The 23,444-nt window shown below is 45.0% G+C and overlaps 1 protein-coding gene and 1 pseudogene across 1 annotated transcript in view; one reads left to right on the forward strand and one right to left on the reverse strand.

Moving 5' to 3' along the window:
• The window catches only part of LOC137535790 (zinc finger protein 420-like), a 60,956-nt gene extending 57,362 nt beyond the window's left edge, over window positions 1-3,594 (forward strand). Inside the window, exon 15 of the mRNA XM_068257692.1 lies at window positions 2,266-3,594. Coding sequence (XP_068113793.1) covers window positions 2,266-3,464 — 1,199 coding nt within the window. The 3' untranslated portion in view covers window positions 3,465-3,594. The remainder of the gene's footprint in view (window positions 1-2,265) is intronic.
• LOC137534269 (zinc finger protein 721-like) overlaps window positions 1-23,444 on the reverse strand; it is a 377,767-nt pseudogene that overhangs the window by 113,010 nt on the left and 241,313 nt on the right.

Raw genomic sequence — 23,444 nt, forward strand, 5'->3', positions numbered from 1 at the left:
TCCCCTCTCCTCCCCAGCTACTCAGACCTCCGATCAGGGCGACCGCACCAGCGAGGCAGAGAGAGGCATAGCAGCTGCCAGCTCACGCGAGACCCGCAGGACCCGAACACTTCAATGCAGAAGTGACGTGACGTCATTGAACACTTCCGCATATGAAGTGTATGGGTCCGGGCGGGTAGCAAATGCGCTGCTCTGCCTTTCTCCACCTCTCTGGTCGCCCTGATTGGAGGTCTGCAGCAAAGCTCCCCCAGCCCAGCAAATTACCCCCAGCTATGCAAGGCACCCAGCAAAGCCCATAGCCCCCCCCCCCCGCCCATGCATTCCAGCCATGAAATACCCAGCAAATACCCCCCAGCCATGCATAGCCCCCCAGCAAAGCACCCACAGCCACACACAGCCGCTCAGAAAAGCACCTGCATTTATGCAAAGCACCCAGCAAAGACACCTCCCCAAACCCATGCAAAGCACCCCCAGCCATGCACAGCCCCCCAGCAAAGCACCCACAGCCATGCAAAGTGCCCAGCAAAGCACCCAGAAAAGCCCCCCGGCCGTGCAAAGTGCACAGCAAAGCACCCCCCAGCCATGCATCCCCATTCATCTGTGACTAATCACCACTGTAATTTGATCTCTCCCCTGTGTCACCTGACTGCCACAGCAGAGCAGCTAATTTAAAAGCACAGGATGTTATCAATATGTCTGCTCCCAAGAAAGCAGGATGTAGACACACTGCCGATTTATTGCAGGATTTGTATCAGCTGTAACTAAGAAATGCTTTTCTTTAAAAATATTATTATGCTGCATCTTTCAGAGCAGAGAGAAAGTTCCAAGTGCCATTCATGGTGCTGGACAGGACCCAGGATGTTCTGGGATTTGTGCGTTTTGGACTTTGGCCGACTGACTTTGGCAATTTCTAGAACTGGCCGGCCAATGTCAGAAATTCCCAGCATTTTGGACTTTGGCCGACATCAAATCGGCCAGTTCTAGAATTGGCCGATTTCTGGTTTTGGCCATAACATATACATATATTGCCCCGGACGGCTGCCACTCGCTCCTGTGCACCTTCTTGCTGCCGCCCGTTAGCGCAGAGATCAGTGAATGGGATCACAGATCTTATTCACCGATCTAAGTGCCGGTGTTAATGATCGCCGGCATCAATGAAATGCCCACGTTCTGTGTAATGAGCTAAGTTACACTTGCACTCATTACTTCTTGTTTGCGTACTATTAGCACGTGACTGGAAGAAATTGCATGAGGACATCTTGTGGCTACCCTCTTTCCCTGAAAATAAGACCTACCCTTAAAATAAGCCCTAGCTGGAATTTTGAGCATGCTTGAAATATAAGCCTTACCCCGATAATAAGCCCTAGCGGAAGTTAAAGAGGAGGAAGAGGTGGCCAGTAAGCAGTGACACAGCGGTGCAGTACTGATCGGGCACCGGTCCTGTCATCCCAGCACACATCCAGGTTATCAGCTGTATGCAGGGATAACAGGGCAGGTGCAGGGCAAGTAGCATTCCTTAAAAACCAAGATCAGCACAGTACAAAGGAACAGCAAATGAAATATAAGACATCCCCCAAAAATAAGCCCTAGTACATCTTTTGGAGCAAAAATAAATATAAGACACCGTCTTATTTTCGGGGAAACACGGGTAAGTAGTAAAATTACATCTACATTTTTTTTTCTTAATAATAAGGCACATATTTTTTTTTTATTAAAATCAACCCCTTAGGCCCCTCACTTTCCCATAGCTACTAAAATAAAAAATGTGCATATATATATATATATATATATATATATATCGGGGGGATGAGCAGCACAATCCAAATTATATACAATACTATGCAAAGCATGCATGCAGCACTGGAGATCCCCAGTCTCCATAACAATTATATAAATACAGAGGGGCTGTAGTACACATCAGGAAAACAGTGACAGAATTCAGTCAGTAGCTAGTTAGAAGGTGACGTGTCAACGTCTCAGTAAATGTAAGGGCTGGGCTCTCTGTAGTGGCTATTGGTTTTGTTGCACATTGTATGTACAGCATTTTTGTCATATTTATAATGTTTGTCTTCATATACCCATGGTGTGTACTAACATGTATACTAACAGGTGCAGGGTAACAGTATGTAGAGAAATCAGGCAGATGAAATGGATAAAATCAAGCGCATGACAAAAATATCACCATATACCCAAGTAAGAGAATGAATGGCAAACTTGTAGCCAAAACGTGACACTCTATTCTCTGATCTCTTCTCATTCCTCCAGATGGACAGTACAAAAGACACCATAAAAATAAAAATCTTGATATTGCTTCCGATGAGCATACCACAGCAGATACTTTGGAAAGGAACTCCGCTACCTCAGATCTCAGAGGAGTAACTCCCAGTACAGATCCATCATCTGATGCTTCTGCACAAGAGAGTGGTCTTCCTGATCGCTCTCCTCTCATCACTGATCAGACAGTAGAAAAGCCATTTTCGTGCCCAGAATGTGGTAAATGTTTTGCCCAAAAATCTTTTCTCCGGAGACACCAAACAAGACACAGTGGCAACAAACCCTTTTCTTGTACTGAGTGTGGAAAATGCTTTACACAGAAGTCAGATCTTCGTAGACATCAGAGAACACACTCCGGCGATAAGCCGTACTCCTGCTCCATATGTGGGAAGTGTTTTACCCAGAAATCCTTTGTTATCAGACATGGTAAAGTTCACACCGGAGAGAAGCCGTTCTCGTGTTCCATGTGTGGCAAGTGTTTTACGGAAAGGTCATCCCTTGTCACCCATGAAAGAATCCACACCTCTGAGAAGCCATTTTCCTGCTCGGAGTGTGGAGAGTGTTTTTCTCGGAAAGACAGTCTCATTTCACATCTTAGCTCTCATACGGGAGAGAAGCCATATTCATGTCCTGTGTGTGGGAAATCCTTTTCTTGGAAATATCTTCTTATACGACATCAGAGAATCCATACTGGGGAGAAGCCCTACGAGTGTTCTGCATGTGGGAAACATTTTGCAGATCGATCCAATCTTGCTAACCACAAGAGAACTCACACTGCAGAGAAGCCATATTCGTGTACTGAGTGTGGGAAATGCTTTACCCAAATTGGACATCTCATGACACATGAAAAGACTCATTCCGGGGTGAAGCCTTTCTCTTGTACTGTATGCGGTGAACGATTTTCCAGGAAATCATCTCTGTTTAGGCATGAAAAGGTTCACACGGGAGAGAAGCCATATTCTTGTGCAGAATGTGGGAAACGTTTCACAGATCGATCTTATCTCGCCATACACCACAGAATACACACCGGCGATCGCCCACATTCATGTTATCAGTGTGGAAAAGCTTTTAATGATAAATCGGACGTGGTTAAACATGCCAAACATGTTCATGGTGAGAGTGCGGGGACAGATCCATCCTTATCTCATGTTACTGTTCTCTCAGGTGATCATGACAAGGCAGCTGAATAAGGGTGCACTTAAACTTCATAGGACAGTTGGAGGTTCAAGCAAGGTTCAGTCACCCTTGGCCAAGCATTTGTGTTTAGGAAAAGGTAGAAGTCCTTTTGTTCCCTTCATCTCAGGTTTACTTTAAAGGGACTCCGAGCAGTGCAGAAACTATGGAAAGATGCATATCATTTTAAAGCTCTCTTTCTCCTCTTTCCAATGATATATAAACCACCGCCCTACGCCTTTTAGTTTTCGCTATTTTTTTTTAAATTGCCGCGGCCGCGATTTCGATCTCGAAAATACAGAAAACTAAAAGGCGTAGGGCCGCGGTTTAGGTGTCGCCAGAAAGAGGAGAAAGAGAGCTTTAAAATGATATCCATCTTTCCATAGTTACATTGTATTACACAGGGTGACTTTTTCTGCTGAATGGAGCTGCTGACTTTGAGAAAAAGTTGCCCTGTGTAATACAATGTAACTATGGAAAGATGGATATCATTTTAAAGCTCTCTTTCTCCTCTTTCTGGCGACACCTAAACCGTGGCCCTACGCCTTTTAGTTTTCTTTATTTTCGTGATCGAAATTGCAGCCGCCGCAATTTCGATCGCGAAAATAGCAAAAACTAAAAGGCATAGGGTGGCAGTTTATATATCATTGGAAAGAGGAGAAAGAGAGCTTTAAAATGATATGCATCTTTCCATAGTTTCTGCACTGCTCGGTGTCCCTTTAAGTCACAAAACATTTCAAAAGAATTCATATTTTTCATCCTTTTCTATATAAAACCAAAAGTGTAATGGTAATAAGGAATAATGAGCTTGATCTATCAAGCAGCGCACGTGTATTGCTTCCTTAGCAACACACGTAACATTAACTGCAGGCGGTCCTGCTCCTGTGAAGTATCGTTACCGCAATACTTCACTCGCGGCCTCTACTGTGTTACCTTCCATTGTTACAACTATGTAAATTAACACAGCGGACGTGAGTGAAGTATTGCGGTAGCAATACTTCACAGGAGCAGAACCGCCCATAGTTAATGTTACGTGCGTTGCTAAGGAAGCAATGCGCATAACTAAGGGAAGGCACGCTACTACATAGCAGCGAGTGCTGCTATGTAAGGCGTGCATAGCGTGCACTACTGCACATTAAAAAGCAGCGCAGCTTGATGAATCAGGCCCTTTGTATTTTGGTGAGTTTTTGCCTTGGAAAATGCTGAAAAGATATTTCATAGATAAGGTAAAAAATAAGGTTGGCCATACACTGCTCAATTTTTATCATCGATTTCTGGGTGATTTAATAATTGTATCAAATCTGCTAGAAATCGTTGTTGCAAAAGATTTCCAACCAGATGAAATTGGTGGATAGCACCAGATGGAAGATTTTGCTTGATCGGCACAGATCGGGTATTCAATTTCATGATGAGCAACGTGCAGTGTACACAGTGAAGCTTACACTCGTGACTCGTCTGTCCACAGACTTTTCTCTCCTGGGGCGCAGTGTCACATCACAAACGCTATAGGCCTCTAGTGGTCATGTAAGATATGTGCCCAGGAGAGAAGACACTGTAGGAGAGCTCAGCGCTGGAGAGAAGACACACGATGACCCAGCAGGCAGTGCACACAGATTTTCCATAGATTTCGTGCTGAATCTATTGACAATTTGTAGAGGGATTACAGACAGATCCCTCTCTTATTACATAATGATCTGAGAGGAATCTATCTGTTAGCCACATTCATCAGTGCATGGCCAGCTTTAGGGCAGGTTCACATGGGCGACTGCCCGTGCTCAGGGATGTTGCTTACTGCCGGGATCAACCATCGCCCACATTGAGATGACTAAGAGCGTTAATTTCAATGTGTTTAGCGTCGTTTGCCCAAACTTTGCGGTCTATCAATATTTTATAGATGCTGCATGTAGGATCCCACACTGATTGTGTTTGCTAGTCCCGTGACCAGAGCCGGGACAAGGTCCCCCAGCACCCAAGGCTGAGACACCAAAGTGCGCCCCTCCATCCCTCCCACCCGAGCCGTCACACACTGATTGCTATTAGACTAAGAGGCGCCACAGGGCCCACAACCTCCCCAACACCTTCATATCTAGTTATCTGGCTTGCAGTCACTGCCATGTATCCCCTTTTCTTATTTCTTTCTGCTTCAAACACAATTAGGAATGACAGCTGAATGAATTCTGCGCCCCTCCTACACTGCGCCCTCCTACACTCCTCGGCCCGGCCCTGCCCGTGACCCCCCATGGGGCTGAAAACATGATGGAACAACGGAACCCAATGCCAATCGCTTTTCTGCTCACTTGCATAAAAGCATTTAGCATCGGCTAAACAAGATGCCCCCGCAAGCCTGTGTGAACCAGCCCATAGTGAGGGGAGATCACTCATAAAAAATTTTTTTTAATCAAACCCAGCGTTTTGCAATTTGATTGGTAGTTCCTTCCATAGCTGTAGCGACAGAGCAATTTTTGGGTACCTGGAGACGAAGTCATAGAAGAATGCAGATCGATCTTATCTCGCCATACACCACAGAATACACACCGGCGATCGCCCACATTCATGTTATCAGTGTGGAAAAGCTTTTAATGATAAATCGGACGTGGTTAAACATGCCAAACATGTTCATGGTGAGAGTGCGGGGACAGATCCATCCTTATCTCATGTTACTGTTCTCTCAGGTGATCATGACAAGGCAGCTGAATAAGGGTGCACTTAAACTTCATAGGACAGTTGGAGGTTCAAGCAAGGTTCAGTCACCCTTGGCCAAGCATTTGTGTTTAGGAAAAGGTAGAAGTCCTTTTGTTCCCTTCATCTCAGGTTTACTTTAAAGGGACTCCGAGCAGTGCAGAAACTATGGAAAGATGCATATCATTTTAAAGCTCTCTTTCTCCTCTTTCCAATGATATATAAACCACCGCCCTACGCCTTTTAGTTTTCGCTATTTTTTTTTAAATTGCCGCGGCCGCGATTTCGATCTCGAAAATACAGAAAACTAAAAGGCGTAGGGCCGCGGTTTAGGTGTCGCCAGAAAGAGGAGAAAGAGAGCTTTAAAATGATATCCATCTTTCCATAGTTACATTGTATTACACAGGGTGACTTTTTCTGCTGAATGGAGCTGCTGACTTTGAGAAAAAGTTGCCCTGTGTAATACAATGTAACTATGGAAAGATGGATATCATTTTAAAGCTCTCTTTCTCCTCTTTCTGGCGACACCTAAACCGTGGCCCTACGCCTTTTAGTTTTCTTTATTTTCGTGATCAAAATTGCAGCCGCCGCAATTTCGATCGCGAAAATAGCAAAAACTAAAAGGCATAGGGTGGCAGTTTATATATCATTGGAAAGAGGAGAAAGAGAGCTTTAAAATGATATGCATCTTTCCATAGTTTCTGCACTGCTCGGTGTCCCTTTAAGTCACAAAACATTTCAAAAGAATTCATATTTTTCATCCTTTTCTATATAAAACCAAAAGTGTAATGGTAATAAGGAATAATGAGCTTGATCTATCAAGCAGCGCACGTGTATTGCTTCCTTAGCAACACACGTAACATTAACTGCAGGCGGTCCTGCTCCTGTGAAGTATCGTTACCGCAATACTTCACTCGCGGCCTCTACTGTGTTACCTTCCATTGTTACAACTATGTAAATTAACACAGCGGACGTGAGTGAAGTATTGCGGTAGCAATACTTCACAGGAGCAGAACCGCCCATAGTTAATGTTACGTGCGTTGCTAAGGAAGCAATGCGCATAACTAAGGGAAGGCACGCTACTACATAGCAGCGAGTGCTGCTATGTAAGGCGTGCATAGCGTGCACTACTGCACATTAAAAAGCAGCGCAGCTTGATGAATCAGGCCCTTTGTATTTTGGTGAGTTTTTGCCTTGGAAAATGCTGAAAAGATATTTCATAGATAAGGTAAAAAATAAGGTTGGCCATACACTGCTCAATTTTTATCATCGATTTCTGGGTGATTTAATAATTGTATCAAATCTGCTAGAAATCGTTGTTGCAAAAGATTTCCAACCAGATGAAATTGGTGGATAGCACCAGATGGAAGATTTTGCTTGATCGGCACAGATCGGGTATTCAATTTCATGATGAGCAACGTGCAGTGTACACAGTGAAGCTTACACTCGTGACTCGTCTGTCCACAGACTTTTCTCTCCTGGGGCGCAGTGTCACATCACAAACGCTATAGGCCTCTAGTGGTCATGTAAGATATGTGCCCAGGAGAGAAGACACTGTAGGAGAGCTCAGCGCTGGAGAGAAGACACACGATGACCCAGCAGGCAGTGCACACAGATTTTCCATAGATTTCGTGCTGAATCTATTGACAATTTGTAGAGGGATTACAGACAGATCCCTCTCTTATTACATAATGATCTGAGAGGAATCTATCTGTTAGCCACATTCATCAGTGCATGGCCAGCTTTAGGGCAGGTTCACATGGGCGACTGCCCGTGCTCAGGGATGTTGCTTACTGCCGGGATCAACCATCGCCCACATTGAGATGACTAAGAGCGTTAATTTCAATGTGTTTAGCGTCGTTTGCCCAAACTTTGCGGTCTATCAATATTTTATAGATGCTGCATGTAGGATCCCACACTGATTGTGTTTGCTAGTCCCGTGACCAGAGCCGGGACAAGGTCCCCCAGCACCCAAGGCTGAGACACCAAAGTGCGCCCCTCCATCCCTCCCACCCGAGCCGTCACACACTGATTGCTATTAGACTAAGAGGCGCCACAGGGCCCACAACCTCCCCAACACCTTCATATCTAGTTATCTGGCTTGCAGTCACTGCCATGTATCCCCTTTTCTTATTTCTTTCTGCTTCAAACACAATTAGGAATGACAGCTGAATGAATTCTGCGCCCCTCCTACACTGCGCCCTCCTACACTCCTCGTCCCGGCCCTGCCCGTGACCCCCCATGGGGCTGAAAACATGATGGAACAACGGAACCCAATGCCAATCGCTTTTCTGCTCACTTGCATAAAAGCATTTAGCATCGGCTAAACAAGATGCCCCCGCAAGCCTGTGTGAACCAGCCCATAGTGAGGGGAGATCACTCATAAAAAATTTTTTTTAATCAAACCCAGCGTTTTGCAATTTGATTGGTAGTTCCTTCCATAGCTGTAGCGACAGAGCAATTTTTGGGTACCTGGAGACGAAGTCATAGAAGAATGCAATGACTCCTAATGAATTTAAACTGTAATTAAAAGAAAAAAAATGTTTTTTTCTTTTCAAACTCTCTTTGCCCATGAAATCAATTAATTTGATGTTGATGTTATTAAATGTGGGGTTGGTGACTACAAATTAAGTTACACAGTATTACTATACTCAACATATGCACCCCCCGCAGAGCTGTAGTGAATCCACTGAGAATTTTGTGCACATTGAACACAGAGGTGTTGTCTATCACCCATAAACCTGGTTCAGATTGTGCATGAGGAAGTGTAATAGAGGTAGAATCCCCTCATTCTCTTGTGAAGTACTTGCACATGACTCTTATGGTGCCCATACACGGTACAATTTTTTTCATCCAATCTTACCATTTCTATGTAATATAAGGGAACTGCCTAAATTATCCTTTCAGTATATTCACTTAATTTACCCTTATACTACATAGAAATTAAGATTGTATGAAAAAATTGTACCATGTATGGGCACCATAAGATGTACCCACAGTTAGATTGCCAAGGGCCTGATATTCTTTGTTGCTGTCTGGACTCTCTACTTGTACTCTTAACAAGGACTAGTTTTGATTATTATTTACCAGCTACGCTACAGCTATATCCTAAGTTTAAAGTGCATCTCTGTTGTATATTAAAATGCTTATGTTAGAATGCCCCAACACATTGTATAATAAGATTCAATGGAACCCTGCATAGCTCTGCATCCTTGCAGAAAATGGCCCTGGCCTTTTCTCTATCTTATGTAGAAAAGGTAGAGGCCTTTTTCTGCAAGTTGGCAGGGCTACACACTGGAACCCGGCTGACACGGGGCTCCGGTGTATCTTATTATACAGACAACATACTGGGGCACCCCGCAATGACAGGATAGGATGGCCAACAGATTAAAGTGTCAGCTTCCTGGCCAGGAGCTTTTTGTTCCCAAAATCAGATGCCATATTAATATAGCTTTAAAATTCCTAAGCTTTAGCAGTGATGAAATGCCTTTTATGTTATATACTTTCATTCAACAAGATTGTTATATGCAAATTAGAGGAGTCAGAGAGTGGGTAGAATCGTAAATTGAGGAGTCTGAATATTTTTTTGTACTGACTCCACAGCCCTGGTTCCTTTATGAACACCCAATCTGACCAAAAGCATCCAGATCTGGCCAACTGTCATTCGGTATCTGTGACAAGAACTTGCGACTATCAGTGTTTGCAAAACTAACACTTATGTTTTTAAAGAGTAGCTCCATATTTATTAAAACTATGCATTTAGTACATATCAATGCTGCACAAGCTGTTTTGTAATTTCACTTTTTAAAAAAATGACATTTCCATTTTAGTCTGTAATTCCTTTATTTTTATAATGCTGGTAAAAAAACAAACAAACAAAAAAACAACAGTCTAATCTGCATGAAACCATAGCTACAGTGCATAGCTACATGCGGTTTGGGTGCAGGACTTCTCCGAGTCTGGAGGATCTTGGCTGTCCTGCCAGATGCTAGGATCACCTGACCCTGAAGTTGATGCTGCCTGTAGGTGAGAACGTAGGGTTTGGGGGTGGAGGGTATTGTGTTTGATTAGTTGTGAGAAGGGAAGGCTTAACCTCCCAACAGTAGGATTATTTCCAGATTTTAGGGCCTAAAAGCGGTGCATTTTTATTTGCACGCTTTCAGACCTTCAAATCCGGAAATAATCGTACTGCACAGAGATCTACAACAGCCCAGCATTTACGCATCGTCCTGGGATCCATTGCTGCAATACTCCCTCCGTCCTCCGGGTGGCACTGTAACCCTGTAATGAGATTGCTGCCTGTCGTCATGACAACAAACGGCAATCTCACCAGAGCGATGCAGTGCCTCCAAGGACAGGAAGTAGAATGGCTACCAACGTCTGGATCCTGGAAGAGGTGAGTTAAAACGCTCTTTGCATGCTATACTTTGCATAGAGCTCCCGGCTTCTACCACGGGTCAGGCTCGGGGTTACCGCTCTGAGCTGCGTTTTTTAGCCCTGAGCCTGACTAGGGGTTACTTCCAGGGACATTAAAGGACAAGTGAAACAATAGGAATATGGAGGCTGCCATATTTATTTTCTTTTAAGCAATACTAGTTGCCTGGCTGTCCTGCTGTTACCCTGCTTCTAATACCTTTTGCCATAGACCTTGAATAAGCATGCAGTAGATCAGGTGTTTCTGACATTAGTGTCAGATCTGAGAAGATTAGCTGCATGCTTGTTTCTGGTGTTATTCAGACACTACTGCAGCCAAATAGGTCCACAGGGCTGTCAGGTAATGGTAGTTTAAAATGAATTAAATATAGCAGCCTCCACATTCTTCTCTCTCCAGTTGTTCTTTAATTTGAAAAAAACAACAACATAAAAAAAAAAACACATTTCTATACTTTGGTTTTAAAGTAAACCTGTCATAACAGATATGTTCAACAGTTCTGATGCTCTTGCTCCAATAGTGATCCTCTGAGTAGGATACAATTTAAATCATACATGAAGTGACATGTGATGTGGGATTGATGGAATATCTGCTGGTAATATTGGCGTTCGTAGGCAGCACATGGCAATAGTACCGTTGCTACCACCAGCAGTTGTTTTCTGCATATTATGCAATTATGTGAGTAACATGAGCGTCTCTACGCTAATGCATGTTACGCTACTTGTAATGCACGTTAACGTAGTAACACTCATGTTAATCCTATATCTCGGGTCGTGCTAATTGCATACACTTCTGGCAGTAATAATACTCCATGTTCCAATTATTACAATTGTTATGCAAATTATATTTTTCTTTGATTTTCCTAAATAGTTGATGCAAGTGGCAGTCAGCATTATTTTGAGTCATCAACCATTAGAGTATAATTTGAATGTTACTGAATATACCTAATGATAACAGTATATTTTTAAAAACTAAAAAACTAAAAATACACTGCTCCAAATTATTACGCACAACAGAGTTTCATAACATTTTAAAGGTTAAAAACATTTTAAAAAACTGAAAATGGTCATTTTTCAGGGACCCTAAAGGGGACGAACAGCTCTCTTGCCATGATTCCAAGCCAAAACATTACTTCGCCAACTCCTTGCTGACAGTCTTGTTGGAATGTGGTGGCTGTTAACCAACCATCCATCTGGACCATGAAAAGTTGCATGGCACTTATCAGTCTTATCAGTCTTGTTTACTTATCAGTAAACAAGACTGTTTGAAAATTAGCCTTCTTGTAATTCGAGGCCTACTGCAGCTGTTTCTGCTTGTGAGCTTAGGTTAGGGGTGATTGAAAAGAAGGTTTATGCACTGAAATCCTCTGGAGGATCCTGCACTTGGATGTTCGAGGGACTCCGGAGGCACCAGCAGCTTTAAATATGCGTTTGCTGCTTTGTAATGGCATTTTAGCAGCTATTCTCTTAATCTGATGTATTTCCTTGGCAGAACCCTTCCTCATTTTGCTTTTATCTGTACCAACCTGTGTGTGCTCTGAGTCAGCCACAAATCTTTTAACAGTATGATGATCATGCTTAAGTTTTCGGAAAATATAAAGGTTTTCATACCTTGTCCAAGGCATTCAACTATTTTACACTTTTCGGCAGCATTTTTCTTTTTCATATTGCTTGAAAATGGTGGTCTGCTTAAAAATGTTAAACACCCTTTTTTAGTAGTTTTTCCTTTAATCAGGCTCACCTGGCAAACTAGTTATCAGAGGTGTCTGAGATTGCTTTCAGTGATCAAAAGAGCCCTGAGACACAATAACATCCATGAGTTTAATTGAAAAACAAAATATGTAATCTTTATGACACTTAAATACAATTTGCATTATAAGGTGGAATGCAGTGTAATATTACTGTGTACTGCCTGTGCATGCCAGTTTTGGGTTCCTGGAGAACTGGGACGACTTTGCAGTCGGCTACAGGTTCTACAGTAGGGATGGGATGCATTTAAATGGGGAGGGTGCAGCTGCATTGGGGGAGAAGATGACTAAACAGTTTAAACTAGTATCTGGAGGGAGGCGGGAGGGTAAAGTCTCAATATGTGGACAAGATAATGTAAAAGACAGTGGGAGCCTAACATTATGGTGGGGGGGGGGGGGCTACAGTTTAAAGGGTAAGGAGGTTGGTAAAACTTCAAGTAGGCCATTAAATGTTAACAAAATTGGAAAATGTGGTGAGGCAAATAAAATGGACAAACTATAGTTAATTCTGATTGACAAAGGTTATGACATTGTGAGAATAACAGAGACATGGATGGATGAAAGCCATGACTAGATAGCAAATTTAGAGGGATACAATGTGTTTAGGAAGGATAGAGGAGGGAGAAAAGTTGGAGGGGTTTGTCTCTTTGTTAAAAACTCTTTTACAGCTGCCATGAATGATGAGATGGATGAAGATTGTGAAGATGTGGAGTCAGTATGGGTAAATATTCATGGTGGAAATAAATGTTGTCAATTGGTTATTGGGGTATGCTACAGGTCACCGCATATTGGAAAAAGGAGGATTCGCAAACCACAGTGGGATGGGTAAAAGCCGGTATACTTTATTGGAAAAATCTACAAATGAAGACCGCCACATATTGATGAAGTTGCAGAACTGCAATTACTACAACATATTGAAAAAGCTGCAAGTAAAAATGAGGTCATAGTTATGGGTAACTTCAACTTTCCAGACATTGGCTATCATTCATAAAGCATTTCCGCATGCGGAAATGCTTAAAACAGCTGACTTTACCGACCACTCGGCAAAGTCAGCATTCATAAAGCCTCTTTCCGCATGGAAAAATGACACTACCGAGCAGAGTGATAAATCACCGCCTTGTGCGGTGATTATCGGTACAAATGTAGCAAAATGTTAATTCATGAAGATCACCGCAAGCGGTGTGAGGTCGGGAAGTACCGCTCCCTCTGATGTGGCGATACCAATGTAAGTGAATGGAGACACACAGACCTCCCAGGCAGCTGCAGCAGAGCGGAACACGGAGAAATGTATCAACTCGGCAGCTTCCGTGTCTCCGCAAGCCTACCGCCTGCCTACCGCCAGCTTAGTTCGGGGAATCTCCGCACTGCTTCCGCACATGGATACATCTTCATGAATGCCCACCCAGAAGTCTAAAAATTCGCCAGCGGTGTTTTCCCGCACTGATTCTGTTTACCGACAGCCTGTTCATGAATGATAGCCATTGACTAGGATATTGAGGCTGCTCATTCTGGGAAAAGCAGCAGATTTCTGGCAGCACTACCTGACTCAAATGGTAACTGAACCAACTAGGGGGAATGCTACTGGATTTGATCATTTCAAATAGACCACATAAATAATAGCCTTGATTCATAAAAGTGAGTGCGGTAGTTCAGAGAAGGGCGGGAAATTACCGCTAGCGGTAAATGAGGGTTTTTGCAGTGAATTCATACAAAAAAATTCTGAGTGCGAGGTGATTGCGATAGCAGTCGGTAAGTGTGCGGTAAGTGTGCGGTGTGGTGCGGAAAGCTGTCGGTATAATTTGCTGAGTGCGGTAGTTTGCCGCTGATTTCCTAATGACAAGGTGCCTGCTGGGTAGAAGTGGGCAGCTTTAGACACATGTGACTTATTTTTGATAAATTATTATTATTATCATACATACATATTTTTTATAAATGTATAATATATATATAATTATTCTTATAAATTATCTAACTCTGTACGATTTCTAAGAGCCTGGGTGATATTACAACCACCCTTCTACATTTCCTCCTCTGTATCCTTAGAAATTCCATAACATTAAGTTGAAAGGGCTGTATTTGTCACCTAAAATGCTACTGTGTTGAGCAAACTCGCCAGGTCTTTGTTGGCGATAACAACATGTTATTTATCGCTTCCTTCCTCCCCCTTTTTTTTTTCATGAATACACTTCATTCAGTTTACCGACACAAACAACGTTTTCATTACCGCACTATTACCGCATGCGGTAAAACATGCGTTACATTTTATGAATCCACTATCAACAACATACCATGTGGTAATTTACCGCTTGGGCGATAACGCATGCGGTAATGCTTTATGAATCGAGGCCAATGTATCAAATGTGCACGCAGGTTCAAGAACATTTGGGAAATAGTGAACACCACATGATATTGTTTGATCTGGTGACTGATAGGTAGCGGAGCAGTGGGACAACTAAAACTATGAATTTTAGAAAAGCAAAATTCAATCAATTCAGGCAGGCACCAAGTTTGGTGGGGTGGGATAATATACTACATGGGAAGGATATTGAAGGGAAATGGCAAACTTTTAAAAATTATTCTCAGTCAATAGTGTAGTAAATACAGTATATCCCATATGGAAACAAAACGTCTAGGAATAAAAAAAAAGCCTCAATGGATGAATAGAAAGGTTAGAGATAAAATGAAGTGCCTGGCTCCTCAAGCCTGGCACCCAAGATGCATCCGCATCCATAAATGCATGTCTAGCGGATTTACAAAACTGAATGAACACCAGCTGAACTGTGACAACACAGAGGTGTTGGTGGTAGGCGGTCCCCACATGATGGATAAAGTTCAAAACGCTCACCACCTCAAACTAGCAATTGGGGGAGATACTGTACAGTATAAAGACTCTGTGCGAAACCTTGGGGTGATCCTGGATGGAAATCTAAAACTCAGACAGCAGATATCAGCTGTCGTCAAGTCTTCCTTCTTCCATCTAAGAAATATAGCGAGAATCAAACACCTTATCCCAGCTGAAGACCTACCTGCCCTGGTTCATGCATTTGTATCCTCCCGCCTGGACTACTGCAATGCCCTGTTCATTGGATCTACAGATAAGGTTCTGCAGCCAGACTCCTAGCCAATGCCCCCCGCAGCTCACACATCACCCCAGTATTGCAAACTCTTCACTGGTTGCCAGTAAAATGGAGAATTCATTTTAAGATCTGCCTGCTGACATTCAAGGCTCTAAACCACATGGGACCCAAATACATGGTGGATCTATTGGAACTTTATGCCCCTCTACACACCCTGCGCTCTGCCAACAAGATAAATCTGGTTATTCCCAGGATACACTTAACATTTGGTGCTCGGGCCTTTTCCTATGCTGCCCCTACTCTATGGAACTCACTTTCACAATCAGTGCAAGAGGCCCCATCTCTGGACAGCTTTAAAAAAAGGCTAAAAACTCACCTCTTTTCCCGAGCCTTTGAGACTGCATAATGCAGGGTCACAGCGCTTTGAGTCACCAGGGAGAAAAGCCAGAGGCGTAGCTAGGGTTTTCAGCGCCCGGGGACAAAGACTATTAATGCGCCCCCTAAGGTGAAGGGTCGTGACCAAATGTGGGCGTGGTTATGGGTGCTCCACATTTGGTCACGCCCCTTCAAATGTACATGGAGGTTAGCAGGCTCACGCTCACCCACCCTCCCTCAGTATGTACCTTCCAACATGTTCCAAGACAAATTCAGTAATCATGAGCCCCCCCCATCAAGACAAATTCCGCAATCATGAGTAAACATGAGGCCCCCAACATGACCAACTCAGCAATCATGAGTCCCCCAACAAGACAAATTTAGCAATCCTGAGGCCCCCAACAAGACAAATTCAGCAATCATGAGGCCCCTAACAAGACAAATTCAGCAATCATGAGGCCCCTAACAAGACAAATTCAGCGATCTTGAGGCCCCCAACAAATCATGAGGCCCCCAACAAGACAAATTCAGTAACCATGAGGCCCCCAACAAGACAAATTCAGCAGTCATGAGGCACATAAATAGACAGCATTTCACATAAATAGGCAGAATGCCCCCTTAATATGGTAGACACCTCTCACCTGGCAGCAGTTCCCCAAAATACACTCAATCTGACAGCAGTGCTTCCCCAAAAATAGGTAGCCCCAGGTCTATAGGTGTCCCCAGAATAGGTGGCCAGCAGTATAGATGTCCCCAGAACAGGTAGCCAGGGGTAGAGATGTCCACAGAACAGGTAGCCAGGGGTATATGTGCACAGTATATGTAGGCAGGGGTATGTGTCCCCAGTATATGTAGCCAGAGGTATATGTGCCCAGTATATGTAGCCAGGGGTATATATGCCCAGTATATGTAGCCAGGGGTATATATGCCCAGTATATGTAGCCAGGGGTATATGTACCCAGTATATGTAGTTAGGGGTATATGTGCCCAGTATATGTAGGCAGGGGTATATGTGCCCAGAGTAGGTAGCCAGGGGTATATGCCCAGTATATGTAGGCAGGGGTATATGTGCCCAGAGTAGGTAGCCAGGGGTATGTGCCCAGAGTAGGTAGCCAGGGGAATATGTACCCAGAGTAGGTAGCCAGGGGTATATGTGCCCAGAGTAGGTAGCCAGGGGTATATGCCCAGTATATGTAGGCAGGGGTATATGTGCCAAGAGTAGGTAGCCAGGGGTATATGTGCCCAGAGTAGGTAGCCAGGGGTATATGTGCCCAGAGTAGGTAGCCAGGGGTATATGTGCCCAGAGTAGGTAGCCAGGGGTATATAAAAGTGTGTTCCTTGCGCTCAAACTCTGGACCTCCAAACCAGTCAGATCCAAATGTGTCCATTGTCCAGGACCAGGTAACCACACGATGTGGGACTTTATTTGCGCATAACAAGTGAATACTTACAGAAAGTGGTATTAAAAAGCGCTTATCTGCGGGTGGGCCACCCGCTCTACCCCTCTGCGGCAGGCTGCAGGCTGACCGTCATCTGATGAAGGCGCAGAGCGCCGAAACGCGTCATGACGCCCCACGCACCACGGCCACAGGCCCCGCCCACCGCCTCCTAAGACGAGCCTCCTGACTACACCGGACACGCCGCTGCTGGCCACAGCGCGTGCAGCCTGCCGCAGAGGGGTAGAGCGGGTGGCCCACCCGCAGATAAGCGCTTTTTAATACCACTTTCTGTAAGCCAGGGGTATATGCCCAGTATATGTAGGCAGGGGTATATGTGCCCAGAGTAGGTAGCCAGGGGTATATGTGCCCAGAGTAGGTAGCCAGGGGTATATGTGCCCAGAGTAGGTAGCCAGGGGTATATGTGCCCAGAGTAGGTAGCCAGGGGTATATGTGCCCAGAGTAGGTAGCCAGGGGTATATATGCCCAGAGTAGGTAGCCAGGGGTATATGTGCCCAGAGTAGGTAGCCAGGGGTATATGTGCCCAGAGTAGGTAGCCAGGGGTATATGTGCCCAGAGTAGGTAGCCAGGGGTATATGTGCCCAGAGTAGGTAGCCAGGGGTATATGTGCCCAGAGTAGGTAGCCAGGGGTATATGCCCAGTATATGTAGGCAGGGGTATATGTGCCAAGAGTAGGTAGCCAGGGGTATATGTGCCCAGAGTAGGTAGCCAGGGGTATATGTGCCCAGAGTAGGTAGCCAGGGGTATATGCCCAGTATATGTAGGCAGGGGTATATGTGCCCAGAGTAGGTAGCCAGGGGTATATGTGCCCAGAGTAGGTAGCCAGGGGTATATGTGCCCAGAGTAGGTAGCCAGGGGTATATATGCCCAGAGTAGGTAGCCAGGGGTATATGTGCCCAGAGTAGGTAGCCAGGGGTATATGTGCCCAAAGTAGGTAGCCAGGGGTATATATGCCCAGAGTAGGTAGCCAGGGGTATATGTGCCCAGTATATGTAGGCAGGGGTATATGTGCCCAGAGTAGGTAGCCAGGGGTATATGTGCCCAGAGTAGGTAGCCAGGGGTATATGTGCCCAGAGTAGGTAGCCAGGGGTATATATGCCCAGAGTAGGTAGCCAGGGGTATATGTGCCCAGAGTAGGTAGCCAGGGGTATATGTGCCCAGAGTAGGTAGCCAGGGGTATATGTGCCCAGAGTAGGTAGCCAGGGGTATATGTGCCCAGAGTAGGTAGCCAGGGGTATATGTGCCCAGAGTAGGTAGCCAGGGGTATATGTGCCCAGAGTAGGTAGCCAGGGGTATATGTGCCCAGAGTAGGTAGCCAGGGGTATATGTGCCCAGAGTAGGTAGCCAGGGGTATATGTGCCCAGAGTAGGTAGCCAGGGGTATATGTGCCCAGAGTAGGTAGCCAGGGGTATATGTGCCCAGAGTAGGTAGCCAGGGGTATATGCCCAGTATATGTAGGCAGGGGTATATGTGCCAAGAGTAGGTAGCCAGGGGTATATGTGCCCAGAGTAGGTAGCCAGGGGTATATGTGCCCAGAGTAGGTAGCCAGGGGTATATGCCCAGTATATGTAGGCAGGGGTATATGTGCCCAGAGTAGGTAGCCAGGGGTATATGTGCCCAGAGTAGGTAGCCAGGGGTATATGTGCCCAGAGTAGGTAGCCAGGGGTATATATGCCCAGAGTAGGTAGCCAGGGGTATATGTGCCCAGAGTAGGTAGCCAGGGGTATATGTGCCCAAAGTAGGTAGCCAGGGGTATATATGCCCAGAGTAGGTAGCCAGGGGTATATGTGCCCAGAGTAGGTAGCCAGGGGTATATGTGCCCAGAGTAGGTAGCCAGGGGTATATGTGCCCAGAGTAGGTAGCCAGGGGTATATGTGCCCAGAGTAGGTAGCCAGGGGTATATGTGCCCAGAGTAGGTAGCCAGGGGTATATGTGCCCAGAGTAGGTAGCCAGGGATATATGTCCAGTATATGTAGGCAGGGGTATATGTGCCCAGAGTAGGTAGCCAGGTCAGGTGTCCCCCTCCCCAGCAGGAGGGGAGCAGCGCAGAGAAGAGCTGCTCTCCCTTCCTCGCTGTCCCCTCCAATGTCCGGGTGGCTGGCAGCAGCGGGCGGAACTTACCTCCGTCTCGTCGCAGCGCCGGATGGATCTGCCACTACTCTGGTCTGGTCCAGACCAGAGCAGCGGCTGCGCACCCGAACTTCCGCCCGGCGCTGGAGCGAGACGGAGGTGAGTTCCGCCCGCCGCTGCCAGCCAAGAGCCACCCGGACATTGGAGGGGACAGCGAGGGAGGGAGAGAGCACCTAAGGTGAGGGAAGGAGGGGGGATATGGCCCCCCTTCCCCACCGTCCGCACAGCTCTCCCTCTTCTCTGCGCTGCTCCCCTCCCCTCAAAAAAAAAATAAAAAAAAAACACGCAGCTCAGCCAGGCGGAGGGCGCCCTTGGGGACCAGGCGCCCCGGGGCACTTGTCCTACCCCGACCCCCCCTAGCTCCGCGCCTGAGAAAAGCGCTATAAAAATATTTTTATTGTTATTGTTAAAAAGAATGCCTATAAGGTCCTAAACAGGAGGGGACCGAGGCTGCATTAAGCTAGGGATATCAAATCTAACCCAAAGAAGTTTTACTAGTACATTAACTCTAAAAAAAAAATGTTGACTGTATTGGACTCTTAAAGGATGAGGGTGGGAACTCAATGGTGGATGACCAAGGTAGGATGGAATTATTAAATGCTTTCTTTTCTTCTGTCTTCGCAAGGGAAACATCGCTGTTGGAAATTACAGATGCGGAAGGGTCTCACTTTTCCAATTGTAATATTAAATACTTAACGCAGGAAGAAGTGAAGGCAAGACAAAATAAATTCAAAGTAGATAAGGCACCTGGCCCGGATGCTATACATCCTCGGGTCCTAAGGGAATTAAGTTCAGTTATCGATAAACCCCTTTATCTTATCTTTTGTGACTCTCTTTCAACTGGCAGAGTTCCAATAGATTGGCAAATTCCCATATCTTCTTGCAGGGGCGTAGCTACTAAGTCCCTTGCTGCTGCGTGATCCTTGTTAGCTGGGAGATCAATGAATGGGAACACAGTTCCCATTCATTGATATAAGTCCCTGTGTGAATGACTGGTGCCGTCTATGAGACACATTTTTTTCCATGTGCAGAAAGTGAATGTTCCTCCTGACCTTTTATTATATTTTTAACGTGCTCATAAGTCCTTTCCTTAAAGGAGTCATCAGGCAAAAAACCCTCCTCTCCGTTCTATTTACCTGGGGCTTCCTCCAGCCCCTTGCAGCTGACATGTCCCAAGCCACAGCTCTGCTCTCGGCCACTGGCCCGGGGTCCACCACTGTCACTCACCAGGTCGTCCTCTACTGTGCCTGCGCAAGCGCCGCTGTAAGTCAAGTCTATGTTATCCGGATTGTACTGCGCAGACTCAGGACAATGTGGACTTGATTGACAACGGTGTTTGCGCAGGCGCAGTAGAGCATGACCTCGGGCTGGCGGCTGAGGGCGGAGCTGCAGAGTGGGACATGTCAGCTGCGAGGGGCTGGAGGAAGCCCCAGGTAGGTATATCAGGTGGAAGGATAGATTGCCTGATGACTCCTTTAAATGGTCTTGTGGTGAGACCCACATACACCAGACCACCTGGACATTCCAGACGGTAAATGACCATTTTGCTATCACAATTATAGAAGTCTCTAATTTTATAGATATTTCTTCCAGAGCTATCCTTACATTCCATGGTTTTCCTCTTTACATCTGTACAGTACCTGCAGGCATAGCATGTTCCACACTTGAAAAAGCCAGTCAAATCAGCAATCCTTCCAGATCTCTGTTCAGGAATATCAATATTAATCGCACTACTGGTAAATGAGTCTCTTAAATTCGGAGCTCTCCAATACACTATATTTGGTTTCTCACTTATCTCATTTCTTAAATCAGGATCTGTTTGCAACACATGCCAATGTTTTCGTATGATGTTTTTAATTTCTCCATGTTGTATGTTAAAGAGACACTGAAGCGAAAAAAAAATATATGATATAATGAATTGGTTGTGTACTATGAATAATTACTAGAAGTTTAGCAGCAAAGAAAATATTCTCATATTTTTTTTTCAGGTATATAGTGTTTTTTCTAACATTGCATCATTCTATAATATGTGCAGATTACACAACACTCAGCATTCAAAATGATTATTTCAGAGCAATCTGTGAACTAATGACCTCTCCTCTAGCAGAGAAAAAAATAATTAGTTCAATAACACTTGAGATAATAAAAGTCAGATAACAGCCCTCTCCATGACTTCGAAAGTCGCAGAGCTTAATTGCTTTTTTGCATAGAGATAACAACTGGAGTTTCTTAACTCTTCCTGTACTGGAAACAATTAGACTGATGTATCTGATCTTAATGTTTTATTTCTTAGCTGTACTAAACATACAAATCATAATATCATCATTTTTTTTTCGCTTCAGTGTCTCTTTAAAGTCTGTAATAAACATGACCTTATCTGTTTGCTTCTCTTTATCTTTACTAGACCCATGTATAGCTCTCTATCTTCCTGCATCATTTCTTCACATCTTTCCTGAATTTCCCCTTTATTGTATCCTATTGCTAAGAACCTTTGGAGGTGTTCTCACCCCACTTTAGGTCATTGGCGATGGTGACACCTAGGAACCGAATGCTCGACATCCTGGTGATGTCGGTGCCTTCGATGGAGACTGGGTTGAGTGTGGTAGGGCTCCTTCTAAAGTCCAATATCATTTCAACAGTTTTTACTGCGTTGAGTACGAGCAGGTTGTCCTTGCACCACTTGCAAAAGCGGTCAATCTCACTCCGGTATGCGTGTTTTGCATCACTGCCAATGAAGCCAAGAATGGTGGTGTAATCTACAAATTTTTATGACTTTGACAAAGTCGGCAGATGAGGTACATCTGTTCATGTAAAGGGAGGACAAGATCACTTGACAGGCAGCTGATTGGGCCAATCAACATGCGGGGATCACGTCCATTAAAGCCACTGGATCCGCCGGCGCTCAGGGAGGGACGGATGGAGTGGTCGTTAGTTACAAGGAGCAGGAATAAGTTACCAGCGCATACTATTATGCACTACTGCAGCATAACGTGCGCTGAGCTTGCGCTCCTCTCATTAAGCTCCACTGCTTTAGAAACCCAGTTTGATTAATTAATCACATAGTGTGAATAAGCCTTACTGTGCAGGTTTGTAGATGGCAGTGAAGCATATTTTCATTGTACTGTATGCTTCACCGCCCGACGCAATGCAATAGTGTGAAAGTAGCCTTAAAGGGAACCTTAACTGAGAGGGATATGGATGTTTCCTTTTAAACAATACCAGGGGAGTGGCGGGGGGACTTGGAGAAGATGAGGCGGTAGCAATGTGCATTCATGTGTATCTCTATGTTCATTTTTTGGTGTACTTGTCACCCACCTGTGCGTGAGGGTCAGGTGTGTATTTCAATGTTATGTGTTTATAAAATTAAATTAAAAGAAACTTTAAAAAAAAAAACAATACCAGTTACTTGTCAGTCCTGCTGATCTCTTTGGCTGCAATAGCAGGTGAATCACACACCTGAAACAAGCATGCAGCTAATCCAGTCTGACTTCAGTCAGAGCACCTAATTTGCATGCTTGTTGAGGGGCTGTGGCTAAAAGTATTAGAGACACAGGATCAGCAGGAGAGTCAGGCAACTGGCAGTGATGTTAAAATCCGAATCCGGGTGAATCCGGATAGTTGCTATCTGGATTTCACCCAGATACCTGTGCAGGGAAGGGCGGGGGGGGGGGGGGTGGAGGGGGGGTCAAGCTTACCTGTCTGACGTCTTCTTCGGTCCGTCCCTCAGCGCCTCCCACGATGCGTTCCATGTGGTGGTCACGTGACTACAAACACTTCCTCCTTCCGGGTTTAAGGAGGAAGTGTTTGTAGTCACGTGATGCGCGTGGACCGCATCGTGGGAGGTGCCGAGGGTCGGACGGAGAAGACGTCAGACAGGTAAGCTTGACCCCCCGCCCACCCCGCACAGGTTTACTGGGAGAAATCCAGATAGCTACTATCCGAGTTTCTCCCGGATTCGGATTTGAGCATCACTAGCAACTGGTATTATTTGAAAAGGAAAAATCATTATCCTTCTCAGTTTAGGTTCCCTTTAAAGAGAAACCGTAACCAAGGATTGAACTTCATCCCAATCAGTAGCTGATACCCCCTTTCCCATGAGA

The sequence above is a fragment of the Hyperolius riggenbachi genome, chromosome 10, assembly GCF_040937935.1.
Source record: "Hyperolius riggenbachi isolate aHypRig1 chromosome 10, aHypRig1.pri, whole genome shotgun sequence".
Classification (NCBI taxonomy): domain Eukaryota; kingdom Metazoa; phylum Chordata; class Amphibia; order Anura; family Hyperoliidae; genus Hyperolius; species Hyperolius riggenbachi.